This window comes from Barbus barbus, assembly GCF_936440315.1.
Source record: "Barbus barbus genome assembly, chromosome: 46".
NCBI lineage: Eukaryota > Metazoa > Chordata > Actinopteri > Cypriniformes > Cyprinidae > Barbus > Barbus barbus.
The window spans coordinates 22185106-22209930 of NC_136724.1; the positions used below are offsets into that span (position 1 = coordinate 22185106).

At 34.5% G+C, this 24825-nt stretch overlaps 2 protein-coding genes across 2 annotated transcripts; one reads left to right on the forward strand and one right to left on the reverse strand.

The window, feature by feature from the left end:
* Nucleotides 1-11882: 11882 nt before the first annotated feature.
* Nucleotides 11883-12607, forward strand: LOC306865325 (C-reactive protein-like; the record flags this gene model as incomplete). Its single annotated transcript, XM_079409871.1, has 2 exons — nucleotides 11883-11943; nucleotides 11985-12607. 2 exons carry the CDS (start codon nucleotides 11883-11885, stop codon nucleotides 12605-12607), a joined length of 684 nt encoding a protein of 227 aa, XP_079265997.1.
* Nucleotides 12608-14568: 1961 nt separating this feature from the next.
* Nucleotides 14569-23761, reverse strand: LOC306864776 (proline-rich protein 35-like). The gene is made up of 4 exons (XM_079408994.1): nucleotides 23726-23761; nucleotides 22323-22396; nucleotides 17663-19189; nucleotides 14569-16233 (listed from the first exon to the last, which is right to left on the reverse strand). Exons 3-4 carry the CDS (start codon nucleotides 18997-18999, stop codon nucleotides 15486-15488), a joined length of 2085 nt encoding a protein of 694 aa, XP_079265120.1. The 5' UTR covers nucleotides 19000-19189; nucleotides 22323-22396; nucleotides 23726-23761; the 3' UTR covers nucleotides 14569-15485.
* Nucleotides 23762-24825: the final 1064 nt, after the last annotated feature.

Below are 24825 nucleotides of genomic sequence, written 5' to 3' on the forward strand. Positions count from 1 at the left end.
CACTTTACTGTCAATTTAATGCATCCTTGCTGAATAAAAGCTTGAATTTCTTATAATAATAATACTAACTTCAAACTTTTGATTGGTAGTTTGAATTAAAATGTACCATTATTAAAAAAAAGTGTACTTTCATGTGTGCATTAATGCTGTGCCACAATTTAAAAATAGAACATTTGTTAAACACTTTTGAAGAAAATATCTGATGCTTGCCTGTTCAAAAATGATGTTGTGATGTGGCTGTTTTGGCCTTTAAAGTGCATTTTTTGTGGTTGCTAGGGTATTTTGTGTAGTTGCTAGGTGCTTGTCTCTAATTGCAAGTCTCATTACAGTTATGCAGTTGCATCTGTTCAATACTTGATGTTAGCAGTTAGTTTGAATCCATAACCCTAAGCAACAGCAAAAGTGACGCAGAAGCACATTTAGATAAGTTTGTCAAAGAACTCCTGTGATGTTTCGGGAAAATGAGCGAGTGTGTAAACGAGAGCTCGGGAGAGTTACGAAAGCGAATCCTCCGTACACACAACCGACTCTAAACACACACACTCTCGTAATAACACACATGTAATAGTGTACTTTCACAGGCGCTCTACAGCTGTGTGCTCGTGTTTCTTTACTCTTTTACCTCTTAAAGGTTGTAGAAATATTTAACCTCGCTTTAGCGCATCACTGTCAATCATGAAGAAACGATTTCACAAGCAGCTGCAGTACATCCTCTGATTTTAGATTGCATTCAGTTTTACAATCCTTATAGTCTGCAAATCCAGTGGGATTAACAGAATTTCAAAGAAGGAAAACTTCCTTCCTTCCCTTACTCCCCTAAAAGAGTTATATAATTTAAATTTAAATACAATAACATGCATTATGCATAATCATTAAAAAAAAAAGGGTTTATAATGTGTAGTCAAAGGACATTGGCATTCAAAAGTTTATGAAAAGTCCTCTGCTCACCAAAGCTGCATTTATTTGCTAAAAATGCATTAAAAACAGTTAAATATTATTACAATTTAAAATAACAGTTTTCTATGTGAATGTATTGTAAAATGTAATTTATTCCTGTGATCAAAGCTGTATTTTCTGCATCATTACTCCAGTCTTCAGAGTCACATGATCCTTCAGAAATCATTCTAATATACTGATTTGCTGCTCAAGAAACATTTCTGATTATTGTCAATGTAGAAAACAGTTGTGCTGCTTCATTTTTTTGTGTAAACTGTGATGCATTTCATTTATCAGGATTCTTCGATGAATAGAAAGTTCAAAAGAACAGCATTTATTTAAAATAGAAATCTTTTGTAACATTGTAAATGTCTTTATTGTCACTTTTGATCCATTTAATGCATCATTTTTATTTATCTTGCAGTATTTTTTTCATACACAGCATGACAAACACTTGGAAAAACTCCTTGGGTTTTCCTTCGGTTTAATTGCGTGTCTCATCATTCTCTCCCCCTCTCTCTCTTTCTCTAAAGCCGTATTTCTGCATCTCATCAGTTTAAGTGTGTCCACCCATCCTCCCATCCTCTCTCCCTCCCCCTCCTGCATTCACTCATTTTCTTCTTCATTGACTCAGACGGATATCTCTGTGCTCTCTCTCTCTCTCCGCGTCTCGACTCCTCTCTCTCTCATTGTGTGTCAGTTCACATTAAGCGTGATTAGCTCACACCCTCTTGCATACGCGCTCACACAGCCGTATTCACGAACAATGAACACATGCCAGTGCAATTTGACCCCTGAGAGCCTCCTCTCCTCCCCCTGCCATCAACATCGCCGTCTGAAATATCTTCAGTCCTTTCAGACCAAAGTCAGTCAGGATTGTATAAACAGGCCGCATCATCATGATAGCACAAATGAGAGCTTTTCAATATCTCAGTTGTTTCTCCTAGACACATTTTTGCATAAGTGTCCTGCTTGTTCCTGCTGAGCGAAAGACTCGCATGCATCTCATTTAGAGTTTCAAAAGAGATTCCAATGATATGCTTAGATTTTCCAAGATAGCTAAAAGTCAGAGATCTCAATATCTCTGCTCTTACATTATGCTTGAGTACTGACTCGGTTGTGTCTGTTTTTATGTCTCCGCAGCATTTTTGGGAGAAACATCTGAGACTAAGATACTTCAATGAAATGCAAGTTATGCACTATACTGTCCCCTGGAAGTTTTGAAAAGACTAAATATACCATTATTAAGAGCAAAACATACTATTGTAGATTTTATTAATATTTTGAATTAGATTTTTATTTTTCATTTGAATTTAATTAAATTTTAGTTCATATTTTAATAATTTTGTTGTGTGTTTTTGTCATTTTTATTATATTTTATGTTTTTTGTACATAGTTTTTTATTAATTTTATTTCAGTTGTAGTTATTGTAGCGCATCAAGTTAAACTAAATGAAAATTCAATATTTTGCTTTGGCGACTAGCTTAAATAAATCACATTAATTCTTTTTTTTTTTCATATACATGTATTTTTTTTATTTCTGGTAACAAAAATGTGTATAACCCTATAATAACCCAAGTTGTAACTCCAGTAGGAGATGTATTGCATTTGAGCTTTTTAACCCAGTAAACATTTTCATGCGTTTTGAAAGTGTAGTATTGATGCATTACATTTTTTTGTCTATTAAAAATGCAGCATGCATGTGAGAGTTTTATCAGCTGTTATAGGACCCGTCATTGCAGGGACTTCCTAGTAAGTTGGTGGTCTTTTCACACAAGCAAAGCAGGAATAGACCATAGGGTGTTGCATAAGCTGTAAAGGACCTCTGTGAAAGCAGTAATCATGTCTTCATTGAATAGGACAGTCTAATTACTTAGAATTTCACTAAGAAAAGCGTTAGTATCTATTAAAGCTATAGTATTAAGTTGAGTGTGCGTCGTCTTGCCGTGATTGTGAATGATTCCTCAAAACGTGTTTATTTGAGGAAAGATGTGCTATTATTTACACAGTCATAAATGCAACATTGTCATCTGCTGGACCATAAAACAAGTGTGAACCCCCCACAGATGCACATTGAAAGAGACCAGAAGATCATAGAATTGATAGGATTCACTTTTAAACAGTTTTTACTCTGAAATTGCAAGTAAATTTCATAAATAATTTTTAAAAATCTGCAAGTAACACATTGAGTTAACAAGAAATTTTGAAGTAGAAAGCTCAAAATAGTATTTTCTTGTAAAAGGTACTCCAACTTTTTTGAGAACCATTAGACATGATTTTGTAAATGAAGGCAAAATGCATAAAACAAGCATTTATTTGCTTTAGTCACGCCTGATCCTGAGCCTCATAACTGCAGCTCTTGTGTTGGCATTTCTTCTCAATTCAGCCAAATAGTTTTCCACCAGATTTACCAACAAAAACTCAGAACTGAAGCCTCGCTGGTGTGTGTGTGTGTGTGTCTGTATATGTATGTGTTTTCTAATCAGCCGCCTTATTTTGTCCATGCGTTTGTGATGAGGTCAGCGAGGTTCTGACATTTGTGATGGTAATGTGAATCACATACAAAGACGAGACACTGAAAGAGTCAGTTTGAGTCAGTACGCGGCCAAAATATAATTTTACCGCCATTTCTGAGTTCCTGAGGAATTCAGGAATATATTGACCGGGATTCCTTGGGGATTTGTGTGTGTGTGTGTTTGTGTGTGTGAGTTGATCAATAAAAGCACAAAAGAGCTGATCGGCTAAAATGCATGAGCTGAGATTGAAAAAACTAGAGGATGCTATATGAAGTGCAGGAAGACTAACCATATTGATGAGTGAAAACAATTGCACAAACATTACACTTGCTTACGGATAGGTAAATGGTAGCATGTCACGATTTAATGATATGAGTGCGATTGAGTGGCTTTGAAAAGCTGCCCTTTGACCTCCTGCCTTGACCCCGACTGACCCCTGAGTTTGTGTTGTCTGAGATCATTAGTCAAACACACACACACATACATACACACACACACACACTGGCCGACTCACACAAAGATCACTTGTTTGTGCGTTTCATTTATCTAATTATCAGCCAATCAGAAATCAGGCTGTGCCGCGTTTTTTGAAGATTTGAAAGAGCCTCACACACATGCATCAGCACATCTACACACTTTCAAAGACACAATCAACTACATCCCAAGCTTAACACTGTTTTTCATTTACCTCATATTTAGGTTGTCGCTAAATCAACCTAAATTTAACAGTTTTTTTGTTTTGATGTTGTTTTTTTTATAGTTTGGGAGGCTCAGAAGGTGGTTTCTATACAGTTACGTAGTTACATAACGAGTCAGTAGGTGTCATACAGTAAAATTATAGAGCCATAAAATGAATATAGCAGTTCAGATCAGTTGGTTCTGGGAAAATGTTATGAGACACCTTTGAGTTAAATTTGAGACTGATTTTAGATACCTTGACAAATCTGAGCACATTTTAAGACATTTTAGAGATTTTTAATCACTTTGAGATAACTGCAATTTTCTTTTTCTTTTGTTTTGCATCTGAGAAGCATAAATGAAAGTACATTTTTTTAATTTAATAATTTTTTTTGTTTATTTTAGTTTAAAATAGTTTAGGTTTTTTATACTTTTTGTATGTTTGTATATATAATGTGTATTTTTTTATTTGTTGTTTGTTTTGTTTTGTTTATATGTCTATTTTATTATGTTTGGTTTTGTTTTATTATTTTTTTCTGTTTATTTTTATTTAGTTTGTGTACTTTGTTTTACATGTTTGTATGCCTATTTTGATACTTGATTTTATTTTGTTATATATATATATATATATATACATTTATTTATTTTATATACATTTTTTTTCTCTCCATTTTAACGTTACTTTCCCATCTTTTGCACTACAAGAAAACCTGTTCTTAGAGAACAAAAGTTTCAAAAGGACTAGATGTGTTTGTTCATTTAACACCAATTACCTGGACAGACTTTACGCTCTTCAAAGGATCTTCATTAATAGTGTAGAGTTACACACTGAGACTCGTGTAATGTAGCAGATCTAGTGGAGGAGACGGACGGGCGACTGTAACACACTGAATGTCCTCATCAGCAATTTGAGCTTCACTTTGAGAGACATTTTCAACAGCAACTTGATTTTGATATAAAAGTCATTTGTTTTGAATTTTCAGTATTTTTGTCTGGTGTTGTAATTTTTCACGCCTTTGAATTAAAGCATTTATTCCACAAAATATAAGGCAGCACATTTGTTTTCAACACTGATGATATGTTTCTTGAGCAGCAAATCAGCATATTAGAATGATTACTGAAGGGTCATGTGTCACCGAAGACTGCAGTAATGCTGAAAATTTAGCGTTGCGTCACAGAAATAAATGGCATCTTACAATATATTCAAATAGAAAGCAGTTGTTTCAAATTATAATGATATATCACTGTTTTTACTGCAATTATTCCAAACTGACCAGAATTTGACCAGTATTTTTTATTCCCAATCATTAAATGAAAATGCAAACAGTTCGCCATCCTACTGAATGTCCTGACAGCTGGAAAGCCTTCGGTGATAAAGTTTGACAGCGAGGCTTGTTCTGCGAGAACAACAGAGAATTTCAGATGTTTGACTCTGTTTCGCCCTCGTTTTCTGCCTGTTACTCCTCTTGTGCGAGTGACTGACTCTATTGTCATTGATACATTGTAAATCAGTACATTTTGGAGGGAAACTGATAGCACATCTGTGACACACACACTGTGCCCTCAGGGTCAAACCCCTGTCTGACCAGACACAACAGTGTGTGTGTGTGTTTGAGGGTGTGTTTTGTGTCTCTGACTCGACAAGAAGTTCCCTCCAAAATTTCTATTCTCATTCATCGGGCCGGCCGCCTCCCTCAGGGGCTAAACACACACTTTAGACGGCGGTGTGTGTGTGTGTTGTGTGTTTAGCCCCACAGGAGCTCACCGCTGCAGACACAGCGGGGGAGAGATGCCTCCTCCACTCGTCCTGAAAACACCACTGAAAAGATTGCAAACTGAAAGAGTCTCTTTGTCACATTTACAATGTACAAGAGTGGAAACTCAATTGACTGGACTTGCTTGTGCCGTGTGAACCATTTACTACAAACAAATACACAAATCAGGAATTGTTAGTTTAAATGATGTCCTATGCAGGTCTGGAAGTTGTTTCAAAGTGATAATATAACAGAAATGTGTAATTTATGATGAAACTCTTGTCTGACTTGGTCATCTCAGTCACATATAATTAGCTTTTTCAACAAATTACAGCTGTATTTGAGTAACAGTTTTAAAGCATTTAAAAATGCATTGTTTTTATAATTATGTTTTTAATTATAATGCATGCAGATTTCCTGTTAAATGGTATATTTGTACTATAAAAAAATCATTTGTTACACCAAAGAATCATAAAAAAAAGTAATGCAAAATATACACCACATAACAACACTTGCATTTGTACTGAAGTATTATATTTGAGTTTTCATTCCTACAAATAGTTTGTGTAAATGAAAGTATGAAATGGGATAAAATGCATGCATATGCTTATTGTCAACTAATTTATATTGATTTATTTTAACTTTAAAACATCACTTTTCTAAGAATAGTTTTCTTTCTAAGAAATTTGTTGTGAATGTTCTTATTAGTTCTCAAGGTTCAGCTTTAGAAATCAAATTATTCCTAATTATTTGAAGCGTTCTTCTTAATTATCTGAGCACAGTTGCATCAGACCCCTTAAGAAATGCCGGTGTAATTGTGTGTTAGGACTAAGGGTCATCTTAACTTAAGGGGTTTGTTGCATCTGCTGGTTATTTGTCATACAAGTGTCTTTCGTTCTTGATGTTTCATTACGCAGGTTCTTCAGATCAGTGGTCTCCGGCTTCTTTAAGGCACTAATAGTAGATGGTTTTCTTGAGAATGGGAAAAAGTGGCACCAGGCTTTGAAGCATCTTTGGTTCTAATTGGAACCTTTGAGTTTAAGAGTGTATCATTTAATTTCATCTCTCTCTCTCTGTCTGTGTGTGTGTGTGTGTGTGTGTGTGTTGGAGGTGGGCTCATGTTTTAGAGGGAATTCCCTTCACTCATTATGTGAATGAATCCCGCCATCTTTGTGTTCATGGGTGTGTTTATGAGTGTGTGTAATTATGTGCACAGTGTGTTTTAATTGTAATAAAGTTGTAATGATGTGATTGCATGCATGTGTTTGAGCAAAAGTGGAAAAAAGCCTTTTACATCTTGCAGTTCAGTTTTTGTTTCCAACCACACATTTTATTTCAAAATTTTGACTTTTTTCTAAAAGATATTATCTTTTTATTATCATATATTATCATCAATATCTATCAATTCTTCTTCTCAGAATATATTATATCTTACAGCTCTTCTTCTCAGAAGTGGAAATTGCAATTTAAAGAAAAAAAAATCAAGAATTGTGAGATGATTATAATTTATCTTGTAATTCAGAATTAATGTCTTGCAGAGAATTATGAGAATTCTGTAAACAAAGTCATACATATAAACTTAGAATTGTGAGAAGAATGTACAAATTTGACCCTGGAGCACAAAACCAGCAAAAACATCGCTGGGGTATATTTGTAGCAATAGCCAAAAATACATTGTTTGGCTCAAAATTATCGATTTTTCTTTTATGCCAAAAATCATTAGGACATTAAGTAAAGACCATGTTCCATGAAGATATATTTACGGTAAGAAATGTACAAAATATCAAAACTTCATTTTTGATTAGTAATATGCATTGCTAAGAACTTCATTTGGACAACTTTAAAGGAGATTTTCTCAATATCAAATTCAAATTTTATTTGTCACATACATATACATACATAGTACGACATGTAGTGAAATGTATTGTACGACTGTCCAACAAAATTAAGAAAAAAAAAAAACCCTCAAGTTTACAAAAATACAAATAGCAAATAGAAAAAGTACAATATTTAGATTTTTTTGCACACTCAGATTCCAGATTTTCAAATAGTTGCATCACAGCCAAATATTGTCCTATAATAACACACCATACATCAATTCAAAGATTATGTGATCAGCTTTGAAATGTCAATTCTGAAAAAATTTACATTTAAGACTGGTTTTGTGGTCCAGGGTCAGAAATTGTGAAATAAAGTTTCAATTAGTCTTTTTTTATCCCATCACAGAAAGCAGCTTGCATACATTTTTTAAATGTTTTTTTTTTATTAATTTGAGTAATTTATAAATTCATTCATTTAAGTTTTTCGGTATATGTATTTTTAAAATGTTTTTTTTCTCTATAGTAAAAAAATAAAACTTTTTCATCATTCTGTATGTTGCATCATGATTTTAATAAAAATAATTTTCACACAGAGTTTAATTGTCAGGCAATAGGGTTTATTCAAAAACATTTTATGTTTTTTTTAATTCATTTTAATAAGTTTTTATTCATTTTAATTTTTATGTTATAAAAACAGTTACAGTTTACAGTTTTTTTTGTTTCACTAAAAACCCTGAACATAAACATAAAACAGTTCCTATCATTCTGTATATTGATTTATAATTTTTGACCAGAAATAATGATCAGATGAAGGCATTTTTACACAGAATTGAATCATCAGGGTCTGGGGTTTGTCCAAATCACTAACCCTAAATATGAGCACTAATAAAAGAGCTGCTTGTCTTAGCAAGCTTCACTAATAAAGCAGTGTGAATGCTCGAGCGGTGTGACTGAAAGCGTCTCCCCAGGACAGGGAGTTTTTATACACCCCCTTAAACAGGAAACATTAATTAGAGGGTGTGTGTGACCTTTGACCCCGCAGCTGAGGGCAGGAGTGACCCCTCGCTAGTACAGGAAGGATAAACTCTTGCCTGAACGCGCATGACTGGTGCACGCTAACACGCCGACCTACAGTGAATTAACACTTTGATACTTATGAATGGGTGTCAGTGAATGAAGCATTCGCCAATTCTGTCAGGCTGCCAAAGCGCAAACACAGTGTAACTGTGGGACTCTTGAGCGTCCTGCTCAGTGAAGTGGCACCTCTTGTTCAGATTAGCAGGATTACCTGAAACTGTGCCAACTTCTCTCTTTCCTTCCTCCAGTTTTCAAGGAAACCGTCTGTGTGCAAAAGTTCAAAAGTATGAATGCGGCAGGAGTCGGGAGGTTATTGTGCGTGCTTTTGCTTAGCAATGCTTTGGGGCCCAAATTTGAGCACTTTGGGGATGTGTTCAAATGGAAAAAGTCATTTTAATTGCAAAAGTCTTCTTTTTGGGTAAGGAATTGAGTTTATTTGAAAGTCTGTGTCCTCATTTAGATAGTTAAACATGAGTGTGTGCATTTCTTTTGCTTTCATTGTGAGGGCCAAATGTAGTCCTCACTATATGAAAGATCTAAATATGGCCTAAATAATGTCTTAAAATCTAGATTGTGTCCATAAGTACAGTAAAATCAGCAGCCTTCAATGCAGTCAATAATGCTTAAATGGAAAATGACTTTAAAAAATGTTTTAAAATGTGGAAAAAGTGCAAAATTTTGATTTAGATAAATATTATTAGTTCAGTATAAAAATGATAGAAGTCAAAAGATAGTTTACACAATAAATAGCAAATGTGCTTAGCATTTACTTTAACATTTACATTCGTTCATGACTTTTTTTTTGCCAGTGTTATTTTAGTATTTTTGTATAATATATTATATAATTGTATAATAATTCATATATTATAATGAGAATTAGCTTTTATTTGTATTTTTTTAGTTAGTTTTGTTAGTTAATTTTAGTTTAAGTTTCAGAAAATTTGTTATATGCTTTTATATTATTCTTTTTTTAAATGTTTCTACACTTAATTTTTTTTTTTTGGTAAATAAATATTTTTGGAAGAAAATACTGTTTCAGCCTTTATAATTTCATGTCTATTCAGTGTGTGATTTGCCATTTCTTTGTATTTAACTGAAATTTACTAGCAATTTCTGAGTGAAATTTTTTTTTTTTGAGTAAATAGCTTCATTTTATTATTATTTTTAGTTTTAGTAATTTACTTATTATTTACTTATAAGGACTTATTTTAGTTAGTTTCTAAGGCAACGTTTCCAATTTAAATGTTTCATTTTATTTTATTTTACTTTAATTGTTGACCAGTAATTTTTAAGACTTTTATTTTTAGTTAACAGCAACAGCAACAGCGCTGCATGCATGTGTCAAATACCTGAACAAGATCTTACCATGGCACAAGTATACTTAGTCCAAAAAGAGATATGTGTTGTAAAGGTCTACTTTCACTTGATATTGCAGATCTGGAGTTGAGGGATTTGTTGGGGATTGAACATCACAGCTGTGCAGATCTGTATAATAGTGTGTGTCTGTTTTTATGTGTGTGTGTTTGTTTATGGGATCATAGTCTTAATCCTGGTGTGCTGAACTGGACACACACATGATAATTGTTTTGTGCACAGAATCTTGATGTGATTTTAGAATGGCATCTGTTAAGCTGCTTTGTAATGTGAATCCAGAAAGCTAAATCTGTGAGGAATTAGGAATAGGGAGTTATGGATTGCTTTAGCTTGCCTGATGGTTTTCACATTGCTACTCTCACATAAACTGTATTTGCTCTTTGTCTATCTGATGTGAAGACAGTTTAAGTGAAAAATGAGATGTCTGGAGTCCTTTAGATGTTTCTGAAGACATCCAAGGCGTTTCCCAAAAGCATCTTAAGTCTAAATTGATCATAGCTGTATTGGTTTCAGTGGGTCTACGATGTACTTAAGCTTACGATGCTTTTGGGAAACGCAGCCCTGAACGATTGGATTGATTGGCATATACAATTTGGTATCAACTAATAGTAACAACACCTGAGGGTCTTTAACTCATATGTCCCAGGCTTTTTCCTCATTAAAACTCGTTGAAAAAGTCATTTTATTCACAATGTAAATTTGAATGCTTTTCACTTGTCCCAGACCCACACTGTAAGTGCAACAGCTGGAGTGAATTGAATTGAACTTTTCACCCATTCACTCCAGATGATCCATTGGTGAGCAAGACGTAATGCTACATTTCTCAAAATCTGTCCTGGTGAAGAAACAAACTCATCTACATGGATAGCCTGAGGAAGTTTTCAGTTTTGGGTGAAACAGTCCTGTGGTGTTATTTTATGGTATAAATGCTAGCTCACATGCTCCATATGGTTTCTCATATAGTCTGTAAACAAGTTCATCAAAAACTGCATAGAAGTTGAATTAAAAAAAAAAAAATGAAGTTCAGCATTTCATTAAAAAATACAATGATAAAAACACACTAAGTGACCAGGTGTACTGATTCAGGCCCATTGGTTCAAGGCTTGATTAGTTCAATTAAGTGTGTTTAATTAAGGATGACGCTAAACTCTGCAGAGCTGTGGCACTCCGAAACAGAGAGTTGAGTATTTATTGTTAAGTTTTATTTTCACCTAAGCATTGATGCTTTGCACTCCAGTAATGCACTAATGAAAAAGAAGAAACCCTACCCCTATTCTAATAGCTCTTCTTTCATATAAGATACACTAAACATTGTAAGTATTAACGTTGGCCTGTCTTTGGCCTGGTTTCACTGGCAGAATTAGGCCATTTAAGTGTGTGTATATATATATTTTAAATGTGCCTTATCTTGATACAAATGAATGGCATTGACGTATTTTAAGAATTGTCAGTGTGATTGCTTTCATTTAGAGAAGCTCACATGCATTTTAGTCTGGGACTAAGCTTAAGCGTTGTCTTTTAAAAATAATGTTTTACTTTCACACATATAAAATGTGATTTAATTTAACAATGGAGCAGTGAAGAATTGATCTATTAAACTAGGAGTAATGTTTTTGCATTTTACCAGTCAGAGGATATACTCCATTATTTAAATGCAGACAAAATTATACTTTTTTGTTTTACAAACAAAGTGCAATCATTTTGTTGTTCTTCAGACCTGAATCATGATGTTGATGCCAGTGGTTTCATTTTTCTGTCTGCTCTCTGTGACACTTGCGGCTACTGAAGGTATCACATTTTTTACAGTTTATTCTGGTTTTGTTTTGCAGTGGGTCTCGGTGGTAAAGTGCTTCTGTTTCCGACCGAGACTAACACCAGCTTTGTTAAACTCACTTCTGAAAAGCCACTGAGTCTTTCAGCATTCACACTCTGCATGCGTGTCGCGACGGAGCTCCAGGTCACGAGGGACATCATTCTGTTCACTTACCGTACGTCCACGGTTGATGAACTCAGTGTGTGGAGAGAGAAAGACGGTTGTGTGGCCTTGTATATTCAGTCTAGTGGCAATGGAGCAGTTTTCCACCTGCCTCCTCTCTCCACCTTCCACACCCACCTGTGCATCACCTGGGAATCTGAGACTGGTCTCACTGCCTTCTGGGTGGATGGACGTCGCAGTGTGTTCAAGATCTATAGAAAAGGTCTCTCAATCCGTCCTGGTGGCACCATCCTGCTCGGCCAAGACGCTGATAAACATGTTGGTGGCTTTGATGCAGAGCAGAGTTTTGTAGGAGAAATTACAGATGTGAAAATGTGGGACTATGTTCTCTCTGGCAGTCAGATTAAGGCGGTTTATTCAAACCAGGAACCGTATGTGCCGAAGGGAAACATGTTCGACTGGAACACCATCAAATATGAGCTTAATGGAGATGTGCTAGTGGTACAAGATAACTGATTCTGATCAGGTGCAACATCTCACACTGCCTCATCCACACAGTTATGTCAATTTCTATAATCTATTAATCTGTTTTAATGATTTACAAAGCCGCAAGGGCCCGCAAGTAGGCTAATAGTTCACAAAAGTAACCAGTAAAAGCTCACTGTATTTCAACTGCAGTGTCTGTTCATATTTTTGAAGTGTGTGTGTGTGTGTGTTCACTACTGTGTGTACACTTGGATGGGTTAAATGCAGAGCACAAATTCCGAGTATGGGTCACCATACTTGGCCACACACCACTTCCCTTTCCCCTTATGTGTGTGTGTGTGTGTGTGTGTGTGTGTGTGTGTGAAAATTAGACCATTTTTATCCAAAGATTGCGCCACTCATGTAATGCCATTTTCCATCACAACCATAGACTGTAAAAAAGATAACAAACATTTTGCAACTTTAATCAACTGTACTGTGCGCCTTTGTGACAACACTGTCAATGAAGAGCTTGTGTTATATATTAAAGAAATTAAGTGAACTATTGAGAATAAGACGAGAGCTGCGCTTTAATCCCTGCAGCGCCTCCTCCTGCACTGCGATGGAATAACAGGCTCATAGAAGACCATGCTTCACAGAAATATGCTTCTAATGGTTCAAATGTCATCTCTTGTGGCTCCAGATTGTGGCTTTAATTTCATTTTATGTAACGCGATTAATGTGTTTGGGAAACTTGTTAAGTTTTAGAAATGTAGATGCGCGCACAGTTACGCAGAGACGTTTGTACATGTTTAAAGTGATATATCCTTTACAATAAGCCAATGTACAATGTACAATAAGCCGTTTCATGTGAAAATACATCTAAAAAGTGCTACTGCTGGACCGCTTCACTTCATGCCCACTAGAGTTCACGATTGAGCCGCACATATTCCCCACAAGAGTCGTCCAGTCAGGGAAGATTGATGCTTAATATGAAGACAAATTATTATTAGGGCTATTACTGAATAATTAAACATGAAAATATTCCAGAGTTTGATAAACAGCCTGTTGAAATATTCCTGTCCCATGTATTTACATGTAGGCTATTTTAAATGTTAATATTTTCTGATCGTAATGAACAAATTAGTTTAGCCTATGTATAGGCCTGTGTGTGTATATATTTAATCTGCATTAGCCTATTTAATTTAACTTAATGAAGATGATGTCACATCTAGGTCCTTCCATACCAAATTATATTAGTCTCTAATCATTTTATTGAATCGGCGAACACTTGTTATTGAAAAGAGTATAGAACATATTTAGCAAAAATATTCTAATTAGATTTGTTTTGCAATGAAAACTCTGAACACAGTGCAAGTAGATTGTAAGATTTGTGTTTTTATTACTGTGCAAATATTTATATTTTTAAACCGGTCACTATTAAGTTGCATATTATTCAGTTTTTGTGTTTCTTATTAGAAACTAGAAATTATTTTAGTAAATGTCAATCAGTTTAGTTATTTTATAAAATAGTTTATTCTCTGGCAGCAGAATTGTAATAATAATCATGTCTGTGGTGACCAGCTGCATTTTGACACCTGTGTTTGTGGCAGGTGACCTTTCAGATGCATGTGTAAGAAAGCGGGCGAAAGGTTCGGGGTGTGTCGCCGTTCGGTTTTTCTGTCTGGGGCCCGTCGACCGTCTCGTCCTTGCAGCTTTGACCTTTCAGTGTGGAGGAGCTTCTTCTCAGGTACAGCTCACGGTCACAGTTCACCTTTATCACAGCAGAGCAACACGTCAGGAACAATACTGTATACCTGTAAGCACCGTATCACCACGTATTAGAGCAAACCGCTTTACCCTACAGCCCTCCTAACCGAAACATTAACCTCTTTTACACAATCTGTCCGGTTGTATTTATTATGCAGTCATACTGTAAACCACACTTCACCTAATTATTTTTTTCACCACTGTCTTGCAATGCAGAAGCAAAGACATTCACACAAGCACTAATATCATTTGATAATTTTATTGCATTTTATGCATCTTAAATGAACACAAAATTCACAGATGAAACAGTAATGTGAGATTAGCAGTATCTTAAACAATCATCTTATTTGAAACGTTGATTATAGAAGACAACAAGTTATGGAACACAAACTTATGGAGGAACTGAGTGAATAAATGCAAAATAAATAAAATGTGACATAATATACTAAACAAATACAGTTGAAGTTTCTTAACCCTTTTTTAAACAAGGGTTTGATTTTCATCCTCATCCTATACATGGATTAATAATTCATTAAATGACTGTGATCATTAAGTCAGTGCATGTATTTTGTCCTTCATATTTTCCTCCATTAGTTCTTTTTGGCATAAGCTGCTTGATTTAGGTCTGTGCTTGATTCTTTATTTATGTATTGGCGTTTTTCACAGTTTATTTTATAAATCATATAGTGTTTTATACAGTGTATTTTTTTTTTTTTTAAGTTCTTCTGCTCACCAAAGGTTCAAATTAATTTGATCAAAAATAGAGTAAAAACATTAAAATTGCAAAATATTATTGCTACCTCAAATAACTGGTAAATATGATGATACATCTTAAAATGTCATTTATTCCTGTGATTCAAATCTGAATTTTCAGCATCATTACTCCAGTCTTCAGTGTCACATGATCCTTCGGAAATCATTCTAATATACTGATTTGCTGCTCAAGAAACATTTCTGATTATCAATTTTGAAAACACTTATATTTTTGCATAAACTGTGATATATTTTATTTTTTAGGATTTGTTTATGCATAGAAAGTTATAAAAAATAGCAGTTATTTGAAATGGAATATTTTGCAGCATTATAAATGTTTTTAATGTAATTTTTGATCAAGTTGATGCGTCCTTGCTGAGTAAAAGTATTACTTTTTAGCATAAATTCAGCCAAGTGTGTCCAAACATTTATCTTGTAGTGTAACTCTTTCTTGCTCATGTTCACTAGACCAGTGTGTCGTGGTTGTTAATGGGCTGGTCGGACAAAGCGTGTCCAGATGTTGAATGGACGACGGTCTGTTGGGTGTTTTGGAGCAGAGAAGGACACTTGAGTCGGCCTCACACTTCGTGGTTCTGCTGTGCCACAGAGCTTCAGCCGTCCCGGGCCGAATCGCCAGCCCGGCGTCAGACAGCGCCTCTGTCTTCACCCCAGGCACCTGGGATGGATTCAGTTTCATCAGTGCATCCAGAGAGCACTTCTGGCTTTCTTTAACACCGCTTCCTCGCTCCACCGCATCTCCATCGTATGTATCATCCTCCTCGTCATCTTCTGTCTCAGTGCAGTTTTCATCTCCTGTGTCTTTTGTTTCTCCTAGAATGTCTCCGGCGACGTTCGTGATTCCCACTGAGTCTTTTTTGACGGATAGATCGAGTGGCCCTTCATTGGAGCGTGCTGTGTGCTCCAGTGCCTGTTGAATGTGCGACAGCTCTGACCGGATCTTTCCCAGGTGCGCCCACAGGTGGCACTGCTCTGGCAGAGATGCGGCGCGCTGCTCTGTGTTCTGGTACTCCTGCAGTAACGTGCTGAAGTCCTGCAGGAGCGCAGCTGCTGGGTCTGTGTCTCTCTCCATTCCTCTCTGTCTCGCCTCCAGCTGCTCAGACATATGCGGCGGGGACGAGACGTCACTGCGGGGGCTGTGAAAACACAGTTTAATTGTATCTAAATACAAGATCTGAGCATGTAGTACACAGAGAGAGAGAACACTCAAGCAATACATCCCAGATATAATGCATCTGGTGTGTATATTTATATATAGATGCAGTGTATCTGGTATGTCTTTCTCTGGATATCTTAAAACTGTTCTTATAATCTTATTTTCTCTCATAAAAAAGCTGTAGTAACAGTTTCTAAAGCAATAAGCACAAGAGGTCATGCTTTACAGTGCTTTTCAACATTGGTGTAATTGGTGTACTTAGGCTAAACGTGAAGTATCTCCACAATATTGGTTTAACTATGATAAAATCACTTAAACACTGTCAGATAGTTTATAGCTTTTTAAAATGGCAAAAACAGCATGTCAAAAGACAGTCTTATAAAAATAAAAGACAAAGTAGGTTATGTATTCAGTAAGAAATAATTCATTAAAAAATAAATATATATGTGTGTGTGTGTGTGTGTGTGTATATAATAAATAAATAAATAAATATATATATATATTCAACATATTAATTTTCAATATAGCTAAATTTAATTTTAATAGAGAGTGTGTGTTTGTGTTTTTTATATATACAGTGCCCTCCATAAGTATTGGAACAGTAAAGACAAAATTGCTCTGTTGGCTGTGGAGTCAAGACATTTACAAATATGATTAAAAGATGAATATGAGACAAAACTACAGAATGTCACATTTTATTATTAGCCGTTTCAACACATACATGTTTTACCAAATAAAAAGAACAGCACTTTTAGAGTTCATCCCACTCATTGATGTGAGCATAAGTATTGGGACAGTTGAACATAAGGCAGATATAAAAGATTAAAAGCTATTATTTAGTTGCAGATCCCTTGCACACAATCACAGCAGTGATAATTTAAAAAAAAATATAGTATTATAATGCATATTATATAATGCACTATAATACTGCATATATAACTCAGTATTTTAATATGGAATTATAATGCACAATTCATGTAATTCATAATTCATGTTTAATATTATAAATAATTATTTCTATAAATAAAAAATATACATAAAAATATAACAATGTATAAAATTATAAACAAAAAATATATATACAAAATTATAGAAGTGTGTGTATGTGTATACACACACACACACACACACACAAACACACACACACACACACACACAAACTTCTACAATTTTATACATATTTTTTGTTATATATATATATATATATATATATATATATATATATATATATATATATATATATATATATATAATGTATGTTAGGGTTATGTTATTATAATTTTTTATTATTAATAATAATAATAATAATACATGTTTATTAATACTAATATATTGTTATTATTATTTATTTAAAATATATGTGTATATTTATAATGCAACAGGTTTTAAATAAAGTCCTGTCATCTTACCTGTTTTTTATGGGCAGCCTGCTGGACATCAGAGAGGCGATGGACGTAGATTTGTGAATGTTTTTCAGAGAGTCGAGGGCAAACTCAAGAGCTGGTTTCTTCTCTACTGGTGCTCTATGGGAGTCCAAGGATGCCGCAGTTCTCTTCAGACTTTTCTCTCTGTTGAAGGAGGCGTCCTGCGGCCAGCTGCTCTTCCCTTCCCTGGACCGTATCCTCTCCTTTTCGCCGTGGCTCGGTTCTGGGGAGGAACAGGAGGGTGACGGCCAGGTCGCGGGCGAGGATGTGGGCCGCAGGGCTGGGACCTTCCACAGGTTGAGTTTGGGAGGGTATGAAGGGGCCGGCAGGCTAACGGTTGGCGCTTTGATGAGCTTTCCGGTCTCAGAGGATGTCGAGGAAGGCGTCGCTCCGAAAGTGTGCTCGCAGAGGAAAGGGTAATACAGGTGAGGAGGAAGTAAAGGTCGCTCTGAGTGTCTTCGTGCATGGGTTGATGCCAGGAACGGCAGCGGTGCACTTGTGTTCACCGTACTGGCAGGTAAGCTAAGTGCTGGATTTAGGTACGAAAGGAGTCCAGGAGCCAATTGATATCCAACGCCGAGCAAAGACAGATTGAAACCCGGTGTTTCAGGGCATTCGATTTGACCTGTTGATGCCGGTGGAGGATAGCAAGGCAGAGAAGACGCCACCGGATCTGATTTGGGCTTTGCACCAGATGTCTGGTTGCTTAAGATGCGCCATTGCTCTGAAAGCAAAGCAGCTGGTCCAGAAAGACACGTTTTAGACAATTTATAGTGTCTGAGTTTTGACTCCACTTCGACCGAACGTGCTCGTAAAAGTTGCTCCTCGAGCGAGAACATGTCGGCCATCACGAGTTCAGCTTCTTGCTTTGATCGCTTGCTTCCTCTCGAATCCACAGATTCAGGATTCTTAACCGTCGACGAGTTTGTCTCCAAAACGTCTTCATCTTTCTCTGCTTCTCTTTCGGATTCTCCTTTCTCACCCTCCTCCAGACTCGCCGCCGAATGCGAGGGCTCGTCTGACATCGTGACCCGCTCTGAGTGCCCCTTAGCCGGGCTATTTGAGCGAACGCCGCCCTGCTGGAGCCGGAGCTGGAGCTGCTCTTTTTTGTACGGCCAGTCGGACTCGATGAGCAGCGACAGGGAGTTCTTGCACAGGCTGTACTTCATGTGGTTGTACAGGTGGGATTTCTCCATGCAGGTGAATGGACACTGGAAGCATTTGTAGTTGTAGGGTTTGCCCCAAGGCCTCGGGATGTAGTGCGGCTTTTTGGGCTTGCGTTCTTTGTGTTTACAGCCCACCTTACAGTCGTCCTTCGACATGGTGCGATATGAAAACAGTCACAAAACGGGTTTCTCTCAAGGCTGGATATCTGAGGAGCTTGTATGCTTATGGTTATGTTTGCATTTGAGGACAGCTTTGCATTGAGTGTGTGTTTGTAGGATGAATTGTGTGTGGAAACTTGCAAACTTGTTTTTGGTAAGGACTGGGAACGCAGCCATCAGATTTCAGCTGTTGAGAAAATCAAGAAAATATATGATTACATCTTTGAATATAAAATATTATTACTTTAATCATTTAAAATATTTAAATGATTATTGTTATTAGTAGAAGTATTACATTTAGAATTTTATCAAAGAATATTTGAACAATTTAATAATATTTTAAATCATTTAATGTCATGTCATTATTAAACAATTATATTATTTTAATAATTTAATATTTCAAATTATCATATTTAATTTAGAATATTATTTTATTAATGTAATAATATTTTAAATGGTAAAAATGAGAAAAAAAATCATGTTTCTACTACAAAGGGTTAAAAAACGTCAAATTTGGACACATTTGGACATTATTGTTTTAAATGTAATTATGTAATATATTAAAAATATATTTACAAATATTATTAATTTAATACTATTTTAAATGATTGTATTTAATGATTTACAGAATTATTACAGGTAAACAAAATATTTATTTTAATAATGTAATATTTTAAGTTACATTTAATAATTTACAATATTAAAAATAACAGTAAAAATGATATGTATTTGTAAATATAAAATGTTTATAAATAAATATATTGATAATAATAAATATTTATATTTGAATGATCAGAAAAGCTAGCCAGGTAACGTCAATGTTTGCAACCCATTTTAATTTCATAATGTGAAATTGGACATTTATTGACAAATGTAGAACAATATATTAATTACGATGTAAATATATTTTGGATGATAAAAAGTGTCAGGCGGCTGTAAAAATGAGAAGGCTTGATGACTCAATAAAAAGTCATTTTAGATATTTTACATAATTTTGATAGAAAACTGCAAACATGCACTGATGAATTGTTCGTAAGAAGACCTGTAACGTATCATAAGAAAGTAAATCGAGTCAGTTTTGACTTCACATAGACTTCAGCAAAGAGAATGAGATGATGAGAGATGTTGTGGTTTTCTTAGAAGTGCCGAAAGTCCTCTATCTGCCATCTTTCGTTATGTTCAGCATTGCAGCGGCGAGGTGTGTGTGTGTGTGTGTGTTTCTGGAGGCGGCTGCACCTGTATTTACAGCAGGACCCTGAAGGTCAGCTGTAGGCACATCCTGACAAAGGGCAGAGGGACGCGAGGCTGCCCGCGTGTATGTGTGTTAATGAGAGATTGGCATCACGCCCGTGGGGCATCATTAGCGGAGGAATGTGGGTCAAGGCAGATTGACTGCTCTTTTACCCGCTCTATCAGTCCGTCCACGACCGTCATCTGTCTCTCTCATACATTACACTGTATCTCATCATTCCTGTGCAGTTTTTTATCTTTTACAGCCTCAGTGTGTTTCTCACTCTTTGTCTTCTACAATCAAAGAAAGAATGACTTTATCCTACATTTCAATGAATCAAATAAGAATAAACTTAAGTTTTTCTTTTTTTAAAAATTCAAATGAATGACTGAATAACTGTATTTTAGAGATTTGCTTACAATTACTTTTTTGCATACTATGCTTACTAAGTCAAGTGATTTTTTTTTATTTTATAGCACTTTTCACAATTTGTTTGGTTAATGCAATTTTAATGCAAAATTATTACATAGAAGCATGCATTAATGCCTCGAATAAACAAGTTAAAAACTCTAAGATGAACAGAATTGTTTTTCAAATTTGTTATATAAATGTAATCGTACTAATTAAGTTTTATATATTTTTATTTTATTGTATTATATTTATATTTTAAATTTTTTCCTGCTTATTTTAACATTAGTTTTTATAGAGCAACAAAAATAATAATCTTTATTTAAAAATAATCTTTTTTGTTGCTCTGACAGATATTTATTTTATTGACAGATGTTCCTTAATGAAAAATAATTTATACTTTTACGTCTTTTTTAAAGACATTGAAAAAATATTTTACATTTTTATTTTTTTAAATATTTTTATATAAGTTTTAATTATTTTAAATATTAACGGTTAACAATCATACATTTGTTAAAACCCTATCATGAGCAAAGATTATATAAAATTCTATCTTTAGAATTCTATTTAAATTTACTTTTCCCTCTTACACGTCTGTTTTAATAGAAAATAATTTAATCAAAACTATTTAATTTTTACAGTCTTTCAGAAAGAACCAACTAAACTGTAAGTTGATGTAATTTAACTAATCATTTTTTATTATTAATAAAAGCATTAAGAACAGGGCACAGTGAAAGCAATTAAATTATGGCATAATTAAAAGAGAAGCACAAGATATCACTCAAATGCCTCTCTGATAAAAATACTCTTATTTCTTGATTATTTATTATTTGCTCCTGGCATTTTGCTTTGGGTGGAAAGAGAGAACAAAAAAAGAGAAAAAATGAAGAAATAGACCAGATTACAGACAGGAAATGAAGGGGAGGATGAAATGTCCCGCTGTGAGGCATGAGTTTTGGTGCTTGTATCTCAGGGTGTTGAGACAATGAGAGCCCGAAGTCATCTCGGTTTAAAGAAGACGAGTGGCGATGAATTTCACCAAACTTTCATCTATTACAGGATTCAAAGAAAGAATGAAATCACATCTGCAATGATCTGCCGCAATCTGTCTGTCTGCAAATCCTCCAGTGTTTTACCATCGTCTTTTTGCATGATTTACAGGAACATTGTGTGTGTGAGTGAGTTTCGGTCATATTGCGGTTACGTCCCCCTCCTCGACCCGTTCTCTGGTTTTAACTGGACCTCAAACAGCGCTGTTAGCGTTAATCAATACAATTATTTTAGAGTTGTTCTCACTGCGGGACATTCTTTGTGGTGTGTTAGTTTTAAGGCCCTTGGGGTTCGGCTGGACGCTGGTCGATGACACTCACATGAACACTCTGATCGTTGTGTGTTAAATATGTATTGCCTCGCTTAAATAGGGACGCTTGCTAAAAGCATCGACATGCTACGACAAATCCAAGAACTGATAACACACACAAACACAGGGCTATAACAGCGAACACAACAGATGATTGATTGGAAAGCAAATCGTCTGTCTAAGATATATCGGCATGCAATGCATTTTAAAGTTTTAGGCGACTCTTATTTGAAATTAGATCATTGTTCTTTTGTGTGAAGCACATGTGAATGTGTTGTAATTTTGTGTCCGTGTGTGTGTGTGTGTGTGGGTGGCTCGTACCTCCACAGTAGTTCAGCAGAATAAGTTGGATGGTGACACATGATTTTTTCTCAATATAACTCTTGATGAAGGGTCTAGAAAATAAACAATATCTAAAATTAATTTCAGCTTTGTCATATTTTATGTAAAAAATTAGTCAACATTTAATAAAAATGTTAAATGACAATATCTAATGTCCAAAAAAATACATTTTTAAAATAATTTTATTATTAATTATTAATTTAAATAAATGTAATGATAATAATAATACATTTAATCATTAAAATTAATTTTTAAAATTATAATCAACAAGGCATTACTTTAGAAATTTTAGAAATGTTAAAATCCAATTTGCATCCAATTTCAATTTCATGTTTATTAGCAATATAATAAAGCTTATATTGTATTTTATGTCTTAATGTATAGCATCCTTTCGAAGAGTCTGGAGCAAGATGTTACACTTTAAACTTGAAATATTTTTAAGGGTTAAAAAAAAATTATATATATATATATATATATATATACATACATTTTTCAATAAAAAGCTGTTGTTGCCTGTAGACAAAGATACAGTTTAAGTTGACCATTTGTGACGGGACACTATATGGGGTGAGTTGTCACAATGGAACTTATCATTCAACAGCCTATAATAGATTTTTATATCAAAATTTAAACAGAAGGACAAGTATGAAATGCAAAACAATCAATGAAACAGCAGTAACAAAGATAACAAGTATTGTACTTAATTCAGTGCCATGGCAGCATTTGAAACCCATGTGACAACTTGCCCCAATATTAATCTGGCAATGTGGCCCGACTGTTTTATATTAACAATAACAAAAAAATTCAAAATAAAGAAAAACCTGTCTTAAGAACAGTTTTTTGCAATTTTATAATTGCTTTTGTAATTTTACTTTGTATTTCAAGTGTAGTTTAATGGTCTTCAATTGTTCACAAACACTTATAACAAAAATATGACATTTGGAATGTTTGTTTTGCGCATAGAATTCACAAAACGATTCTATTTTAGGATAGTTTTGAATTTGAAAACAAACAGTCAAACTACTCCTAGATTGTGTAATTGGCCTTTTAACTCAAAACCTTAGATATTATAAGCTATATAATAACACAAGTGAACCATCTGAATTTTTATTTTACACATTTAATATACAATGCATTATCCATAATATGGATTGTATTTGATCCTGCATTATTTTAATGTCACATAAAATAATCCCATAGAGCTTCTTTTCAAAAAAAGTGAATCAAGAATTTTTTTTTCACACCGCTGCATTCAAACACAGAAAGGCTTCAGTTCTGCATCACAATCACACTAACTGCTCATAAAGTGCTTAATCTGCTCTAAACAGCTGTAAACTCTTACGTCATAATAACTTTTATCCGCAGATAACGGCTTGACTTACCTGCTGCACGTCTGTGTCATGTTCCCTTCCAGAGGCGGCCGGTGATGTGTGTTCGGGTGTTTTATGAGGGGAGAGCGATGCGCACACACACACTCTCATACATTCATGGATGAACAAGAGAGAGAGGCAGATATATATATTCTCTAGGAGGGATGCCTTGGGGCAGTACAATCAGGCACAGGCCCCTCCTGCCTCCTCTGCTATTGGCACAAGCTCAAGTGGGTCCAAATTAGGAAACTGGCCCGGTACAGTCCATTAAGGAGTAGTCAAGACTCTTCAGTCTCGCTGTACTGGGACAGTTTGCTTAATTGGGCCGGAGTGCAATTTAAAGTCGCTGATGGAAACTTGAGCAGCCTTGTCACAGCCCTTTATGGAATTGTGTCTGAGTTTAGTTTCAATTTAGTGTGTTTTATTGCCGTAGCAAGGACCTGTACATTTATATTGCCAAAGCAGTATGAATATTGTGGTACAAATTAGTTCTATTAACAATTAAAATAAAGCTTTAAATTAAATTAAAGTTTTAAATAAAATAAATTAAATTAAATTACATTGCCCTAAGCAGTACTAAAAAGTTTTTAACAATTAAAATAAAACCATATTTAAATGAATATTAAATTAAATATTGCCCAAAACTATGCAAAAAGCTTTACTAACAATTAAATCAAATTATATTAAATTAAAGCCAAAAGCAATAGTTTGGTAACAATTAAAATAAAACTATTTAAATTAAATAGAATTAGTTAACTTTGAATATGAATTTGATAATTTACTCAAAAATAAAATAAATATTGCCCAAGACAGTGCAAAAGTGTCAACACATAATTTTGACTTTAATGTGATAGTTTATTCATAAATAAAATAAGTTAAAATTAAATATCCCTCAAAGCAGTGCATAAAAGTTTTCATAAATTTTCATTAAAATACAACTGAAATTAAATTGAATTAAATTAATTTAGATTAATGTTGCCTAAAGCAGTGCAAAAAAGATTTAACAATTAAAATAAAACAAATAGAATAAAACAAATATATTCATTTGCTTCAAAAGGAAATTAAAATCAATTAAAAATGTGTTAATAATATTAACAATTCGTAAGTTTAAC

Coding starts and splice junctions, on each gene's coding strand:
- LOC306864776 (XM_079408994.1), bottom strand. CDS start 18,999: ATGTCGAAGGACGACTGTAAGGTGGGCTGTAAACACAAAGAACGCAAG. Junction 16,234..17,662: donor AGGCTGCCCATAAAAAACAG/GTAAGATGACAG, acceptor GTGTTTTCACAG/CCCCCGCAGTGACGTCTCGT.